The sequence below is a fragment of the Dipodomys ordii genome, unplaced genomic scaffold, assembly GCF_000151885.1.
Source record: "Dipodomys ordii isolate 6190 unplaced genomic scaffold, Dord_2.0 Scaffold13, whole genome shotgun sequence".
NCBI classification, from domain to species: Eukaryota; Metazoa; Chordata; class Mammalia; order Rodentia; family Heteromyidae; genus Dipodomys; species Dipodomys ordii.
Genome location: NW_012267229.1, coordinates 12,615,225 through 12,633,043, shown reverse-complemented (window position 1 = coordinate 12,633,043; position 17,819 = coordinate 12,615,225). Strand labels below are relative to the sequence as shown.

Genomic DNA, 17,819 nt, shown 5'->3' with positions numbered 1-17,819 from the left:
CCCTAGAAGCTCAGCTCCACCCCAGACAGCCCCCTAACCGCCTGGTCTTTCTGGTGAGCAGCCCCACCCTAAGGCTGCCCACTGTAAGGTCCCACTTTAGGTCACCTAATTAGTCTGTCTCAAGTGGGACCAAAGGGATTGGTAAGGGCAACAAGACACTGGTCTTCCACTTCTTGGAAAAATAACCGAAGCCCTAGACCCTGGCCCCTGGTCTCACCCCAGCTACTCATTGTCTGCACAGCCCTCCAGGGTGAGCCAGAGGCAGACTGCTCACTGTAGCCCATTGCCCATGGCTGCCACATCAAGGGCAGCATGGCATGGTGGGAGGTAACATTAAAGAAGTCCTGTCAGGCAGCCCTGGGTCCTCACACCGCCCCTCAGCGCCAGAAGACATCCATGAACACCTGAAACAACCCAGCTGGGACTGGCAGGCCTGTTCGAATAGCAGGGAACACTGAGGCTGCTGGTGGCTGGACAAGAACAGAAAACTGGGAGTGTGTGTGTGTGGGGGTTGCCCCCAGAGCTGACATAGGCAAGTCAGTCTTTCACAGGAACTGCAGGGTGGCCCATGGTCTCCTGGAAAGTCAAGGCCCACCAGGGACGCACAGACCACAGCTCCAGCCTGCCTGCAGTGCAGGGTAGCAGGCCTGTTCTCAGCAAGCTCCAGGCTACCAGAGGACAAAGGATTAGTTACCACATATGGCTCTTTATTTCATACAGGGCTCTGTACAAAATATTTACACATATTCTTTACAGAATAAGTAAATCACCTGAAGGTAAACAGGTAATGCTTTCTCCTCAGTGGCAGGGAGAGGCCTGATGTGAGCAAAGCCATGGAAAACTCTGCTTCCCAGGCCACAGCATAAACCCCACCTGCTTCCTAGGACACCAGCATGAAGCTCTCCTCCCTTGCTCTCTCCACCCCTGTCCAAGTACTTTACAGAGAGGACAAGGCTGCCATGGGAGAACACAGGATGTCTGCCACAATGCCACCTCTGCGTCCTTTGTCCACTTCCCAGCCAGCCCAGGCAGGACCGCACATGGGGAACGACCCACCGTGCGCTTGTTTTGGCTTTAAAGTGCTTTGTGTAACTCAGCAGATAGCCAGCTGCCTGGCGTGCCAAGAGCCAGGCACTGGCACACGGGGAGGGTGTGGAATTGTGGCCAGGGCAGGCGCAGTGCTACTGGCACGTTCACCAAACCACCTGCCATGAGAGCGGTGCCCAGAAAAGAATGGGGAGCCAGAAGCACACGCTGCTCTGCATACACCCTCCTTTAGAGCAGCAAAGGCACTTTGTTTTCCAAGCCAGAGTTCATGGAGAAATCAACCTGGCTTTGCTTACAGGAAAGCTGTCCCAGAAGGACTGAGTGACCCCAGTTCCCAGGGCCTCGAGGGCCCTTGGGGCAGGGCAGCTGTGTGGGCTCCTGCTAGCGCTTGAGGCTACCCATCTGCCCTTTGCTGGGTGCCAGTAAGTTTCCAATGACATTCCCAACTAGGCAGAGACTGGCAGTTGAGATAAACCCAAAGACAAGGTGAAAGAAGTGAGTGGTACCTACTGTTGGAAAATGGGGAAAGAAAGGAAATGGGCCAGGACACTGGGAATGCCACCAAGGCAAAGGGGAAGTGTCACACAGCTGAGCAGAAAGTAACTTCAGGATCTGCTCATCCTTCTGAGGAGAAGCATTTCTTCCATGAAGGAACTATTATTTTTATAAAGTGAGACTATCTTATGTGTCAGGTGTATAGAATTCTAAAAATAGTAATAAAAGTATCTTTTCTAAGTAAAGTTGCTTGTGGAGAATGAGAAGGTAGACAAAACCAGTCTAAGCAAGACTATTCCTCACTAGACTGGGAATGCCCACATGATTCCTGGACTGACACAGGAACGAGCTAGTAATCTACTTCCCACCTGACTCTGGATCTAACCAGCCATTGAAGCTGCTCTTAGGAGAGAATGAGGCCCTGGCAGGAGGCTGGGCTCCCTGGCTGGTTTCTTCAACCCCTTCACTTTCATTCCAAGGCCCCACCTGAGTAGCCCCTTCCTTCCTGTCTGACTGAGCATCCAGAATCAGCTCACTTTCTACCTGGCAGCCTAGAGACTCCCAAGAGCCAGGGAAGCCCAGCCTCCCCTTCTCCGGTGTGGGGAGGCTGCAGGGCACCCAGGTCCACTGCGGGTGGCAGGTTGGTTCTGCTGCTGCACTGCTGCCCAAGCCAAGGCAGCCACGAACAGGCAGGCAAGGGTGCACGAACAGATCACCCTGGCAGAAACCCTTTTAATCAAGGCAATCCAGCCTCCCAGTCCTCCCACGGAGGGTGAGGCCTTTGCTGTACTGGGCGAGGAAGTAGCTCTTCTGGCCAAATTCAGGGGAACAGCTGCAGCTGAAACTTCGGGGCCCACTCCAGGGCACTCTTTACCACGGCTAGCGCTGCCGCCCCCAGGGCCACCGTGAGCCCCATCACTGCCAGTTTCACAAAGCGGTTGGTCCTTGGTTTGGTCAGGACATCTTTTGTTTGAGCCTCAGGTTGCAGAAGTCCCCGAAAGCGCTGCCTCAGCACCATGTCTGGCCTTTGCTGGGCCGATGCCAGCTCAAAGTCTTTGAAGGTAGAGGCTGCCATTCTAGGGGAAGGAAGAAAGGAGGCACTATGGGCACCAGTGGGCAAGGAAAGGAGCTGGGATGCACAGCACTGAGCGCGCTGACAAGAGCCACAGCCTCGAAGGAGGGGACTCCTCCAGACGCAGCACCTGGGCAGACCCCCCAGCGCAGACACCAGCCCTCAAAGGCACCCCACCTCCTCGGGGGCCCCTCACCTCTCAGCCTGCTGCTTGGCAGCTGCCTCACGTGCAAGTTCCGAAGGTGGAAACTGAAGGAAAATATCTCCCGCTCTGCTGATGAGTGTCTCGTAGGGCAGGTCCTGAGGGATCTGCGACAACAGGTGGTGGACTGAGGCCATGTCACAGTCACAGTCCAGGACTTCTTGCTCACGATACAACACGATCTGCGGGGAGGAAGGCCTTGCCTCAGACACTTGACAAATGGGGCCCAGGCACCCGCCTCTCAGCCTCCACTGATAGGACACTCAGCAAACTTTGTGTCCACCAAGGAAGAAGTAAAGCAGAGTCTCGGCGCTGATCACCCCACTGACAGAGCTGCACACAGGGGCCCCAGCCTGGGGAAACACAGTCTTGCACGTTCCCTATGGCTTGCAGCAGGTACCTACCACAGCTGCGAAGTAAATGGGCATCAATGGGTGGCAGGCCAGGAAGAAGTCATATAACCGCACGACATGCCGGAAGTCCATCAGCACGTGCCCAAACCAGGTGATGAGCCAGCTGAGGGCAAAGATGGTCCCCACCTCAGCACTAGGAGCGAAGGAAAATGAGGTGTTAGGCTCCCCGCTGGGCCATTCCCCCCTCCCCGCTCCTGGGCCTTCTTTGTCCTTAGCACTGATGAGAAAGAAGCATTTGGGAAAGTCTGCCATGTAGGGATTCAGCATCTCTTCACAAAATACAATGTTTTAAAAATGTGCCACGAGGGCTGGGCATCAGTGGCTCACACCTACAATCCTAGCTACTAGGAGGTAAATTGTCCAGACTCTTATGTCCATTAATCAACTGAAGTTGGAAGTGGAGGCCTGGCTCAAGTGGAAGAGCACTAGCCCCGAGTGAGACACAAGGCCCTGGGTTAAAAACCCAGTAGCAGCACAACTGCAACAAAAAGAAACAAAGAAACAAACCCAGTAGCATGAGGTTGGAGATGTACCACTGGTAGAACACTTGCTTCGTATGCGAAAAGCCCAGAGTCTGATCCCAGCATCACAAAAATAAATAAAATATAAATATAAACAAAATCGTATCTCCTCTCACTGGGTACTCTTTTTGTTTTGGGCTGGTCCTGGGGCTTAGGTTCTGTTCCTGAGTGGCTTCTGCTTAAGGCTAGCACTCTACATGTGAGCCATAGTTCCGCCACCAGCTTTTTTTTGGTAATTTATTGGCAATAAGAGTCTCATGGCCTTTTCTGCCCAGGCTGGCTTTGAACCACAATCCTCGGATCTCAGCCTCCTGAGTAGCTAGGATGATAGGTGTGAGCCACTGGAGCCTAGCTACTGGGTGCTCTCCTAATGCTTAACTAAGGAACAAGGAGTTGCCATGCACAAAGATGCTGAGGCTTTCCTTGAGAGTCTACTCTTGGGTTTTTTTTTTCATTTAACTGTATTGTGAAGACGCTGTACAGAGGTCACAGTTACAGTAGCGCAATGAGTACGTTTCTTGTCAAGCATTCTACCCCTGTCCTTGGTTCTCTCACTATCCCTTCCCTCTCTCACCTCCCTCATTCCCCCCTACCCCAGAGTTGTAAAGTTCATTTCCAATATACTGTCTTGTGGGAATCATGAGAGTCTACTCTACTGAGGGCACAGGCACATCTTTCCAGGCTTAAAAGTAATTTCGGTGGTATGAGGCCACTGCGCTGTCTGGAGTAGGGTACCTCAATAGTACACACTTGCTTGGCATGTGCTAGGACTTTTCAGCAGCATGGAACCAAACATCCCAAACCGTAAGTTACCCCCTCCTCCCTCTCTCTTTTTTTTTTTTTGTTGGTCATGGGCCTGAACTCAGGGCCTGGGTGCTGTCCTGAGCTTTTTCTGCTTAAGGCTTTAAGCCACAGTGCCACTTCTGATTTTCTGGTGGTTAATTGGAGATGAGTCTCACAGACTTTCTTTTCTTTTCTTTAAGTTTTCCTTCCTTCCTTCCTTCCCTCCTTCCCTCTCTCCCTCCCTCCCTCTCTGTCTCTGTCTCTCTCTCAGTTCTAGGGCTTGAACTCAGGGCCTGGGCATTGTCACTGAGCTTCTTTTGCTTAAGACTAGCACTCTACACTTGAGCCACAGAGCCACTTCCAGCCTTTTCTGTTTATGTAGTCCTGAGGAATCAAACCCAGGGCTTCATGCATGTTAGGCAAGCACTCTACTAAGCCACATTCCCAGCCCCTCTCACTGATTTTCTTGCCTACTCTGGCTTTGAACTGTGATCCTCAGACCTCAGCCTTTTGAGTAGCTAGGATTACAGGTATGCACCACCAGTGCCTGACTCTTTTCCTCCCCTTTAATCTATGACTTCTGCAAAGAACTATTTCTTAGTACTTGGAAGATGAACCTGCCCACAGTGGCTGTCTTTCCTTCCACCTCCAGGGCTTTGGCGGTTGGGGCAGAAATATGAAAGTCTGTGTTCGCCTACCTGCCTGTCCACCTCTACTCACTACAACTAAACTCAAGCCATGGCCCTACCATCCTTTTTTGCATTCCCCAAACAAAACTGCATAGTCCTCAAACAGGGCTCTGATACTGTGTGCTGAACTCATTATTCAGACTGGAAAGCAACTTGAAGCAACTAAATAAATCAAGGAAAGATGGTGATAAAGCTGAACTGGGTTTGGAGAAGAACTGAAGGAGGGGTAGTGCCAAGTAGGGCTTTGATGTATGGACACACAGACATACCTCTGCATGAAGTCATGGAGTTCCGGGTTCACCTGGTCAATGATGGGCATCAGATAGTTTAAAATGTGCTTGGTGTTGTCCATCGTGGGGTCCATGAAATCCCTGCAGGGAGACAACCCAGTGAGCATGGTTGGGTCCTGCACCTCGGCAGTGGGTGGGTGGTATGCGTCCAAACCATTCAAACACCTGACTAGAAAATGGGCCAGGAGTTTTCGTACAGGGCATGTGTACCTGAGGTGGTGGGTAGACAGTTTTTCCACCAGCGATGTTGCCAGCCTCTCACCCACCACTAGCAGGAAGGTGACCACGATGTCATGGTAGCCCTGGTAGTAGTGCAGTTGGGGGTTGCGCTCCAAAACTAGGAGGATGATGTCGATCAGCTCTTCCTGGAGCCCTTCTCGCTCTTCATCTGGCATGCCTGGGGACGGGGTGGGGTGGAGGGTATGTTTGAACACTGGATATCACCCAGTAACAAGGATGTTAAGAAGAAGGGCCAGTGATTTCCAGCAAAAGTGTCCAGTAAGAGAAAATAAAGCAAAAGTAAGTTGAGGACATCTTGCAAGATCCGCATGGTGCATACATAATCCTGAATCACATGAAGAAGGGCCAGAAAGGGGCTGGGAAGGTGGCTCAGTGGTAGAGTGCTTGCCTTGCATGCATGAGGCCCTGGGTTCGACTCCTCAGCACCACATAAGCAAAAAGGAAAAAGCCGGAAGTGGCGCTGTGGCTCAAGTGGTAGAGCGCTAAGCCTTGAGCTGAAGAGCTGAGGGACAGCGCCCAGGCCCAGAGTTCAGGCCCCACGACTGGACCCCCCCCCAAAAAAAAGAAGGGCCAGAAAAACTCAAAGGAAGGGATGTTCAGCAGAACAATTGGCCTGCCATAAAATATAAAGGAATGGTTACCAATTAAGGGAAGCTGAGAGATCTGACAACTGCTGGGTGTGCTGGTGGCTACTTGTTCATTGTAGCGCTTGGGAGGCTTAGGCAGGAGTTTAGGCTATCTAGACTGTCTCAAAAAAAAACAAACAAACAACACATTGAGGACCAAGAGTCGTGGCATATGCCTGTAATTCCAGCTAGCTAGTGGGCAGAGATCAGGAGGACTGTAGTTTGAGGCCACAACGGGCAAAAAAGTTAGGCAGATCCCACACCAATAAGCCAGGTATGGAGGTGTATGCCTGTAATCCCAGGTATATGGGAAGCACAGATTAGATTATTGCAGGGTGAGGTCAGCTCCTGGCAAAAAAAAAAGATGAGGCTATCTCTGAAAAATAACTAAGGTCAAAAAGGGCTAGGCACGTGACTCAAGTGGTAGAGTCCCTGTCCAGCAAGGTCGAATCCCTGAGCTCAAACCCCAGTGCTGGCAAAAAACACAGATGATACTGAACAGGCAATACATGAATTTGTATTTCTTCTTCACACAAAGGATATTACTAGGATAAATAGTGAAAGCTGAATAATTCTGCAGATCGCTAAGAACACTTTTCATTGTTTCACTGATCTTGCTAACTGTGCTGTCTTGGGTAAAGCGTCTATAGCTGTTTACTCTTATGCAGAACACAATGAGATTTCTCTGTGTGGAGAAGAGAGCAGTTAAAACAGAAATGGTAATATGTTCACACAAAGAGACCTGGGAAAAAGGAATTCTTTGCCCTATTTTGCAACTTTTGGGGATGAAATTACATTTTAAAGGATATAAAATTATAAATGGCAAAAGTTGTGTTTCCCTCTAAAGAAAACTATTGCAGGAAGGCCTCATCTGCCCCAAGCTGCAGCCAAGAGCGGGGACACACTCAGCGACTCCAAGTGTGGGGCCGTGTGCCCTGCCGGGCAGTGCGGTTCCTCAGCCCACCTAGCTTCCCTTCCGTCTTCCCTTTTCATTGTTATTATTGAGGAGTTGTACAAAGAGATTACAATTCCTTAAGGAATGAGCACAATGAGCCCAATTCTCAAAAAATGTCACCCCTTCCCTCACTTTCCCCCATAGTACACACTGAACACAATGACCGCACTCACTTACGCTCATCTGGATTTCAGTGCCATGGCTAACCTGCTCTGCCTGAGTTAGTGTAGAACAAAGATAAGGCCAAAAGCTCACTTAGCCTGAGAGCCAAAGGTGCCAGGCCAAAGCGGCAAGCCTGACTGGGTCAAATCCTGCCTCTCCCAGGCACTTCTGGAGCTGGGGTGAACCTGGACCTCAAGGCCCAGCTAACTGAAATTAGTAATGGCCAGAAAACTAAATTATAAATGATAAATTTTGTTCCAGCTCCTCTACCAAAATCTTTCCAGAAGATGCAACTCTGGCTAGCATATGATAGAAAGGAGTTCATTGGGAAGCGAGTGGTCTTAATAAACAGCGTAGAGAGCTCTGTCTATGCCAACTTGAAAAGCCCATGATAGAGGAGCAAAATGGTCCCCAGTGGCCCATGCTGACATCCATGCACACCGACACCCCAAGGGACCCAGACTTTGCAAGAGAGTCACACTGATGGCAGCTGACTCACAGGGCTCATGTGGACGAAGCACGGCAGAGCAACGTGCAGCCAGATGAAAGGGAAGGATGTCCACTGTGAATTCCCAGTTTGAACCCCATTTGGGTAGACCTGGAGCCTCACGGACGGCGGTGGAAGCTCGGCCTTCCTGCACTGCTGACTCTGCTCTCATAGGAAAACACCCAAAGAGCCAAAGCCAAGCAAAGGCCCAGCTCACACTGAATACAGAGCCCTTCTCCCAAAGAGCATACTGTCAGAGATACATAAGAACCCAAAGTCAGCCAAGAACCCGAGGTAAAATAACGAAGCAGAGGAGTAAAAATTAAGGCCTGTTTGAGACAGGAATGGAGAAAGAAAGTACAACAGAAAGAATCTGAGGCACAGATGTGACAAAAACAGGAGAGAAGGAAAAGGGGGTGCCCAGGGAAAGAGGGGAATACATCTATCCAGACCAGCAGGGCAAGAAAAGGAGACTGGACTACGGCCCAGGTTTTATCCAAACTAAGTTAGCAGTCAACAGGAGGCGTGAGAGTCCCAGAGCGACAGGGGCAGGGATGAGGCAGTAAAGGCTAGGTGAAGCATCTGTGAAGACAGAGGGACCAGGTCCCACGGAGGAGGCCTGAGGCTGGCTCCTCTGCTCTGCTCCCTGGGAAGCAGGAGGCAGTTTTAGGAGCAGACTCCATAAAGCATGAGGGAAGGGTCTCCCTTCCCGTCCCACTTAAAGATGGAATTCCAAACCCACATGCCTCTCAACACCAGACCATGGCCCTAATAATCCCTATCAAGTGGCTCTTATGGTGTGAAGGAGACACGAAGACCAGCCCCTCGCTCTCTCATGACCACCTCTGGGGCGGGCTATCACAGTGGAAGGTGAGGGGATGCCAACTTGGGGACAGCAAATACAGGGGGACAGGAAGCTTTACTCGAGATGGGGCAAGATGGAACAGCTTCTCACCAGGGGGAAAGCGCCGTAAAGACCGCCTGACATCCAGCAGCACCTGTTGGTAGTCCTTGCTCATCTGCCGCAGGTCCTTTCCTAGAGGAAGGGGAATGCGTTACTGCAGGAATGTCTGCGAAGCTGGAGGGGGAGCTAAGGGACCTTGGGCTGTGAATATCATTGCTCTGTGGGAAAGCACTTGCCTCGTACACACAGGCCTGGAGTTGGATCCCCAGCATCCCTGCCCCCAAACCTAACATCTCTTAGCTCTGAAATTCTACCAGCAAGGCACTGTAAAGCGGAGGCTGGAACTAAAGGCAGGAGGGAGCTGTTGCTAACACATCCACACGGGGGCGCTTTCCTCAGCCCACACTGAAGGGCAGCAGAGGAGCCTGCAGCACCCCGCCTCACCTCATCGGGAGTGTGACAGCAGCGCAGCCCTTGGGACTGAGTGGGACATGCCAGTGCCTTTGCCTTCCAACGAAAAGCTGACCGCTCTGAGGCCACCAATTCCAAAGAACGTGGCGGTGACAGAGCAGCCCCCACATGGGGGCATCATGCCACTGTGAATCTGCTGGCGAGAGGGTCACCTCCAGCTCCCGGCACACAGCGGGAGTCCAAAGATTTGCCAAGTAAATGACAGAATCTCCAGCCACTGGCATTCTGCCCCAAGAGCAGGGAAGCAAGAAAGGGAACGGGGTGAGGGTGAACAGCCACATGGCGACAGTGCGTTCCTTTGTCTTTCCAGCTGTAGCCCAGGGAGCTTTCACTACCTGACTCTGCAAATGAGTGAAGTAACAGCTTTCAGAGCAATTACTGAATACTGCAATGCCAAAGGACTGTTGTATTTCCCAATAAGGCTTTTGCTATACATTTCTCAAAATGTATTACCACTGCCCAGAGCCCAGCTCAACTCTGACAACCAGCCTGGACTCAAGTAAATCCTGCCTGGCCAGAACTTCATTTCAGTGCTCTTCACGTGGGCACAAGCATTTCCTACATGTTCCCACTGAGTCATCCGCTCCTGCTCCAAGCCCAGGCATCAAAGCTCCTCGGGTTCTCTCCCGGCTTCTGGGCAGGCTTCCCTTACCTGACTGAGGAGGCGGGTCACTGATGTTGACATTGAGGAGCTTGGGCCACACTTCCCGTCTGATCTCATCTGTCAGGAGCCCGCCTTCACTGATAGCCATGCGTCTGAGGGCAGCCACGTCGGTGGGATCACTATTCAGGGCCTGGTATATCTCTGCCACTTTCTTTTTGTTTTTGGCATTAAAATCTGGAGGAGGAAAAGAAAACATGAATGTGAGTGGAGGATGAGGCACACATTAGCAGGACTACCTTTGTATGTGGGCTCCATCTCCTTATTTGGTAGGAGATGAGGCAGGCATGTCTTCTTAGCTTGGAGGGCATAGGCTGGCATCACAGCTCCGAGCCAGCAGCATTACCAATTTTAGGCTGTGTGCCAAATCTAGGGTGGGGACAGGACACATAGTAAAATAGACTTCACAAGTCACCTCCTTTTTTTTTTTTTGGTCAGTCGTGGGGTTTGAACTATGGGCCTGGGCACTGTCTCTGTGCTCTTCAGCTCAAGGCTAGCACTCTACCACTTGAGACACAGCGCCACTTCTGGTTTTCTGGTGGTTAATTGAGATAAGAGTCTTATGGAAGCCTGGCGTCAGTGGCTCACACTTGTAATCCTAGCTACTCAGGAGGCTGAGATCTGAGGATCACAGTTCAAAGCCAGCCTGGGCAGGAAAGTCTGTGAGATTCTTACCTCTACTAAACCACTAGAAAACCGGAAGTGGCACTGTGGCTCAAGTGGTAGAGCACTCGTCTTGAGCTGAGGAGCACAGGGAAAGCGCCCAAGCCCCACGACTGACCAAAAAAAAAAAAAAAAAAGACTTTCCTGCCCAGGCTGGATTTGAGCTGTGATCTTCAGCTCTCAGCCTCCTGAGTAGCTGGGATTATAAGCGTGAGCCACCGGCGCCCAGCAGTCTCCTCCTTTTGAAAAGATGATCTTGTTCCTATAGGTCTGAACTGGTAATCACAGGCATAATCCAGAATAATTTATGGTGGGCTTTGACAGAGTGTTACTATAGAGACTAAACTGGCCTGAATGTACAATCCTATGTTTGTTTGTGCCAGTACCTGAGCTGCAACTCAGGGCCTGAGCACTGTCTCTTTTTTTCAAGGCTGGTGTTCAACACTTGAACGACAGCTCCTCTTCGTTTTTTTTGGTGATTAGAGATCAAGAGTCTCATGAACTTTCCTGCCTGGACTGGCTTGGGACTGTGATCCTCAGATCTTAAGCTTCCTGGGAAGCTAGGATTACAGGCATGTTGAGCCACTGGCACCTGGATGCTTGGTGTTCAGAGCTGGCTACTACTTGAGCCATTCCAGCCTTTTTTTTTTTTTGCTGGCTCATTGGAGATAAGAGTCTCAGACTTTTCTGCCCAGACGGGCCCAGATGGATCTCAGCCTCTTGAGTAGCTAAGACTATAGATATGAGCCACTGGTGGCCAGCAGTAAGCATATATATATGGGGGCGGGGGGAGGCTGGGAAGGGATGGGAAGGGTAAACAAAGGAGGAGGCTACAATGCTTGATAAGAAATGTACTCATTATCTTGCCCATGTAATTGTAACCCCTCTGTACAGTAGTTTCACAATAAAAAATAAAAAAAATGTATGTATGTATGTATGTATATATATATATATATAATTTTTTCTTTCTTTCTTTCTTTTTGTCCATTGTAGGGCTTGAATTTTGGGCCTGGGCACTGTCCCTGAGCTCTTCAGCTCAAGACGAGCACTCTACCACTTGAGCCACAGTGCCACTTCTAGTTTTCTGGTGGTTTATTGGACTTTCCTGCCAGAGCTGGCTTTGAACCATGTTCCTCAGATCTCAGCCACCTGAGTAGCTAAGATTACAGGCGTGAGCCACTGGTGCCCAGCAGTAAGCATATTTTTAAATAAGAAATAGAAATCAGTCTGGGCTGGATCCGAACATAGTGGCTATGCCAGTAATCTTAGCTAATTCGAGGGTGGAGAACATACAGTGGCTCAAACTCAGTCCAGGCAAAACATCTGCAAGAACCCATTTGAGCTGGTTGTGGAGGTACATGCCGATCAGCCCAACTACATGGGAAGTTGAGATTGCGAAGATCATGGTTCCAAGCCAGCCCAGGCAAAAATCTTCACAGAAATCCATATGATTAGAAAAAGAGCTGGGTGTGGTGGCAAGTATCTGTCATCTCAGTTATGAAGGGAAGCATAAATAGGACTGCAGTGCAAGCCAACTAGGGTCAAAGAGCAATACTGCCTAAAAAACAACTAGAGGAAAAAAATGGTGGTAGGTGTGGCTCAAGTAGTAAAGTACCTACCTAACAAGTATGAGGCCCTGAGTTCAACTCCAATACCAAGAAAAGCAAAACAAAACAAAACAACTCCTCTCCACACTCCCCCACCCCCAAAGCTTGGCTTGGATATATCCTGCTAGATCAGAAAACAAAGGCGACTGCTTTGTTTTTTGCAGTGAGGTGGGGTGATGTGGGGACCCTGCACATATCAGGCAAGCAATCGCACTGAGCCATGCTTCCAACAATAGAAGACCTTATTTGGTGGCATAGGTTGAAATAAAACAGGAGCATGCCCGGTGCCAGTGACTCAAACCTATAATCCTAGTTACTCAGGAGGTTGAGATCTGAGGATCATGGTTCAAAGCCAGCGTGGGCAAGAAAGTCTGTGGTCTGTGAGACTCTTATCTCCAATTAACTACCAAAAAGCTGAAAGTGGAGCTGTGGTTCAAGTGGTAATGTGCTAGCTTTGGGTACAAAAGCTCAGGGACAGGGCCCAGGCACTAAGTTCAAGACTCAGGACTGGCATAAAACCATAAAAAAAAAAATCAGGAGCAGGTATTTCATTGTTTGAATATCTGTGCACCTTCCTCAGACCTGGTTGCTCAAGGAAGCTGATATTTAGAAATTTGGTCAACCCATTCCTGAGAGCGGAGAATGTTTTTCTCAATTCGTTTTGACATATCTATTCTGCTCCTGTTTCCATGTAAGCTATTTGGCAATGTTGGGGGAAGGGAGATTGCTACTTGGATCTTGAGGAGAAGGACATGGTTTGCAATCAACAAGGTTTCCATGGGATTTGGGCAAATATTGGCCTGAACATTAATTAATTCCTTCAGAAGCTAGGGCACAGTTAAGGCTTCTCTTAAGGCGGCTTCAATTCTCTTTTAATCCTGCATTTCAAACTTACTGTTTTGCTTTTAGTGTTCTGTGGGAATCAGTAAGTATGAATGCAATAGAGTAAATGACATAGCTTAGTTCCCGTAGTAAGTGGCAAGACTTTCTATTTCCACAGACCACTCTAAACACATGCACTGCAGATCTCTACAGCTCCATGTGCTTCCTGCAACGGGGGCTGCTGGAATGCGGGCCATGGCTGCTGTGTGTCCAGGCCTGGTGCCACCTTCCTTGGGGGGCAGATAATGGTTTATGGAACCCCGATAAACCATTCAACAGCACCTAATGTGTGGGCTCTCACTGTCACAGAGAAAGAGAAAACAAAACTCAAGTGAGCTGGCAGTGTATAGACCATGAAGTGAGAAGGTCAACCGTTAGCCTAGACAGGACAGGGTCTGCAATAAACAACTCACATGCAGAAAGAGAAAAATCACACAGCTGCCCTCAGATAGTCAGGAAAAGATTTAAGTAACTGCATACTATCTACATTAAGGTACATTTTATATAAGGACTTTAAAGCAGGACACAAATCTCAATTTGAGAGTAAAGTATCTGGGCTCAGGAAGAAAGTCCATACTTCCTCTACTGAAATTAGAAATGCCATTCTGTTCTCCGCAAGTCCTTCCTTCTACAAGTCCTTTATTGCCTCACAAGAGAAGCCTATCTTATGTTCCAAAGCTGACACCTTCCAAATTCCTTTGTAGTAGAGAACTTGGCTATCATAACCATAACGTGGTGGAATGAAATGATTTCCTAGAGCTGGCTGCAAAACATACCCTACTATAAACAAATCCCTGCTGCCCGAGAAAGCAACTCATTTGACAAGGAAAAGGCAAAGAGATGGGCAGGGGCACTGCTTTGCCTACCACCCACTAAACAATCTTTGCAGTGCTAGGTATGGAACCCAAGGTCTTATTTGTAGATGCTAGGAAGTCCTCTACAACTGAGCTACACCCCTAGCCTAAGCTGCTTATTTAAATAATGGCCACTGAAGCTGTGGTTCCTAACTGTTTAGATAAAGACAACTGCCCATCCTAGTTCTGGTACAGAACGCAGACAGAGACTGCCGACACCAGAAAGGAAATGAGTAGCTCCAAAAGAATCTAGCCTGGAAAGGAACTATGCCACTCTCAAAGTTTCTCCATAGCTCCAAATAACTGAGTTAAAACTACACCATTACATAATGGAAACAAAAGAAGGCTCAAAATTCCATCCCAATTATTTGGCATTAAACTTGTGTATTAAGTCCTCCATTTGTTATTATTATTATTATTTTTGGTCCAGTCGTGGGGCCTGAACTCTGGGCCTGGGCACTGTCCCTCAGCTCTTCAGCTCAAGGCTAGCACTCTACCACTTGAGCCACAGCGCCACTTTCGGCTTTTTTCTTTTTGCTTATGTGGTGCTGAGGAATTGAACCCAGGGCCTCATGCATGCAAGGCAAGTGATCTACCACTGAGCCACCTTCCCAGCCCCTCCATTTATTATTTTTAAACAGAACTTTTTTTTTTTTTTGCCATCCCTGGGGCTTGAACTCAGGGCTTGAATTCTGTCCCTGCACCTCTCTGTGCTACTGCTCTACCACTTGAGCCACAGAGCCATTTCTGGCCTTTTCTGTTTATGTGGTACTGAGAAATTGAACCCAAGGCTTCATGCATGCTAGGCAAGCATTCTACCACTGAGCCACATTCCCAGCCCAAACTAAAAAACAACAGTCTTAGTTGGACACTAGTGACTCATGCCTGTAATCCTTAGGAGGCTGAGATCTGAGGATTGTAGTTCAAAGCCAGCCTGGGCAGAAAAGTCCATGAGACTATTATTTCCAATTAACCACCAGAAAACGGGAAGTGGTGCTGTGGCTCAAAGAGCACTAGCTTTGAGCACAAGAGCTCAGGGACAGGAACAGTGCCCAGGCGCTGGGTTTAAGCCCCACAACCAGGAAGGGGAGAGGGGGCAGAAAGATTCTTTTACAAACAACTCTACACTACCCCTGAACTCCTGATATTGACATTATAAAGTAACTGGAAAATGTTATGTCTGAAGTTCAGGACTTTGAGAAACAAAGCAGAAGAGGAAAATCTTATTGTATTCTGGATAGGAGTCTTTTTTTTTTTTTTGTAGCCCTTTTTCTTTGGCAGTCCTAATTAGTTCTACAAAATAGCTCCAAAATTAGAAGAGATTCATTAACAACCTAAAATACAAAGAAAGGTTGAAACAGGAGGTTGGACAGTTCAAAGCCTTGCCTCAAAATAGAAGGTGTATATGTAGTTCAGTGGTGTAGGATGTAGTTCAGTGGTCTTACATTCACTCTCCAATTTACCCAGCCCCCATCCCCCAAAGGCTGTTTTGCTCCAACAATGGAGAAAAACAGTCCTCAATGTAAACCAGTCTAACCACAAACTTTATGCAGAAGGACTTGTAGCATTAGTAACTTTGCCAACAATTTTCCAGTATGTTTAAAAGGAAAACAAAACCAAAACAGCTCCTCTAAATTCATTCCTTGTCATCTAGAGAAGCAAAATCAAGGGAAGTGCACGTGGTAGTCTTAACCTAGATGCAGCAACAGGTCACAAGACCCAAGCAACGTGGGCGTTGACTACTATGCCATGAGGTCAGCTGTCACACAAACCCCAGCAAAAGGTTATACTGAACAAGAGCCCAGAATGTGTGAGCTGAACTTCCAGCCAGCATCAAAAAAAGAAGCAATTTATAATATAAAAGTGAACCCAAGCCTGGGCGTCCCTGGCTGTAGCTATTCAGGAGACTATGATCTGAGGATCTTGGTTCAAAGTCAGTCAGGGCAGCAAAATCCATGAGACTCTTCTCTCCAATTAACTACCAGAAAACAAGACGTGGAGCTGTGGCTCAGTGGTAGAGAGCGCTAGTCTTGAGCGGAAAAAGCTCAAGGGCAGTACCCAAACCCCCGAGTTCAAGCCCCATAATCGACAAAAGAAAGAAAAAGTGAGCTGAAGAAACAAAAAGTGCCGGGTGCTGGTGGTTCAACCCTGTAATCTTAGCTATGCTGAGGAATCGAACCCAGGCCCAGAGTTCAAGCCCCACAACTGACAAAAACAAAAAGAAACAAAATGTCAAGCCGGCTGGGAAGGTGGCTCAGTGGTAGAGTGCTTACCTTGCATGCATGAGACCCTGGGTTCGATTCCTCAGCACTACATAAGCAGAAAAATATCAGAGAAAAAAACCCCACAAAAATATAGCAAAGTAAATTCGGAAGTGGTGCTGTGCCTCAAGCAGTAGAGAGCTTGCCTTGAGCTGAAGAGTGCAGGGACAGTGGCGCCCAAGCCCAGAGTTCAAGCCCCACAATCGACCAAAAAAACAAAGAATTCCTTGTTCCTATTTCGGGGCTGGGAAGGTGGCTCAGTGGTAAAGCGCTTGCCTTGCATGCGCTAGGCCCTGGGTTCGATTCCTCAGCACCACAGAAGCAGAAATAAAAAGCAGGAAGTGGCACTGTGGCTCAAGTGGTATCCTTGAGCTGAAGAGCTGAGGGACAGCGCCCAGGCCCAGAGTTCAGACCTCACGACCAGACCCCCCCCCAAAAAAAAAAGGGTCAAGCCGGGTGCTGGTGGCTCACTCCTGTAATCCTAGTTACTCAGGAGGCTGAGATCTGAGGACTGCGGTTCAAAACCAGCCCGGCAGGAAAGTCCATGAGACTGTTATCTTCAATTAACCACCAGGAAACCAGAAGTGGTGCTCGCCTTGAGCTGAAGAGGTGAGGGACAGTGACCAGGCCCAGAGTTCAAGCCCCATGACCAACAAAAAACAACAACATCCCCCCCCCCAATCTGTCAATACCAGGAACTCATCAAAATCTATAGAATGGGTAGCGTGGTTGGTTCTATCATGGACACTACCAGGGAAAGGATGGCAAAGTAGAGTGGTAGAGTTTTGCAGAGCAGATTACTTAGCCTGGCACAGGGAACACATTCAGAATTTTAACTGTCATGTATTTACAGTATGGGAAACGTATTTTAGAACATGCACACAAAAAAACAACCACCCATGACTTCGTAGACGTTATTTGGACTGAAACAGTGTATACACCCAGCGGATGGCTGGTTACACAACTAAGTAACATTAATACAGGTGCACCGGCTAGGGCAGAAAGTAGGTGAGCAGTTGCCAGGAGCAGTGGATGGGCGTCGGGGAATGGGGTGTGACCGTTCATGGACGGGGGTTTCTTTGCAAGTGGATGGTGTCGACGTGTGCACAAGTTTGTGAGTGCACGAGGAATCGCCCCAATGCACGCTCCCAAAGGCTGTCTTCGCTGGTAATTCAAAGCAATCGGCGGAACACCGACGGCGTGGAAGTCAAGCGGAAGTGAAGCTGGGGAGCTGCCTAACCACGCTAAGGCGGCACCGGCGTCTGCCGACGTGGCCGGCACCCCGGGCGGGGCAGGGGCTGAGGCCCCGCTCGGTTATCGGGCGCCCCAGTTTCCCGCTCCAGATAGGAGGAGGCCGTGGCCCGAGCTCCCACCCGGTCCCTCCCTCCCGGGCTCGCTGCAGCAGGGCGTCCTTCCTCCGTCGGTTCGGTCCCAACCTTAGACCCTCTCCTCCGTCAGACACTCGCCAGGGCCCACATCCTTCTTGGCTTCCCCGGTGTGCGCCCCGGGGGGCCCCGGCGGCCCGGTCAGCTGC

General features: G+C 49.4%; 1 protein-coding gene across 2 annotated transcripts; it reads right to left on the bottom strand.

Annotated features, from left to right (window-relative positions):
* Positions 1 to 686: 686 nt before the first annotated feature.
* Tbc1d20 (TBC1 domain family, member 20) lies at positions 687 to 10,288 on the bottom strand. Of its 2 annotated transcripts, none has more exons than XM_013011050.1 (7): positions 10,010 to 10,288; positions 8,938 to 9,018; positions 5,723 to 5,909; positions 5,492 to 5,593; positions 3,221 to 3,362; positions 2,811 to 2,923; positions 687 to 2,618 (listed from the first exon to the last, which is right to left on the bottom strand). In XM_013011050.1, exons 1-7 carry the CDS (start codon positions 10,215 to 10,217, stop codon positions 2,363 to 2,365), a joined length of 1,089 nt encoding a protein of 362 aa, XP_012866504.1. In that variant the 5' UTR covers positions 10,218 to 10,288; the 3' UTR covers positions 687 to 2,362. The 2 variants fall into 2 exon arrangements, with proteins under 2 accessions (XP_012866504.1, XP_012866503.1); XM_013011049.1 differs by having other exon boundaries at positions 2,811 to 2,998; positions 10,010 to 10,286.
* Positions 10,289 to 17,819: the final 7,531 nt, after the last annotated feature.

Bases quoted from the DNA above. Each gene is read 5' to 3' on its own strand.
- Tbc1d20 (XM_013011049.1), bottom strand. From the start codon at position 10,217: ATGTTTTCTTTTCCTCCTCCAGATTTTAATGCCAAAAACAAAAAGAAA. The intron at 9,019-10,009 runs GTAAGGGAAGCC...CCCTTCCTCTAG, and splicing joins TGACCCGCCTCCTCAGTCAG to GAAAGGACCTGCGGCAGATG. The intron at 5,594-5,722 runs GTACACATGCCC...GTCTCCCTGCAG, and splicing joins CTGTCTACCCACCACCTCAG to GGATTTCATGGACCCCACGA.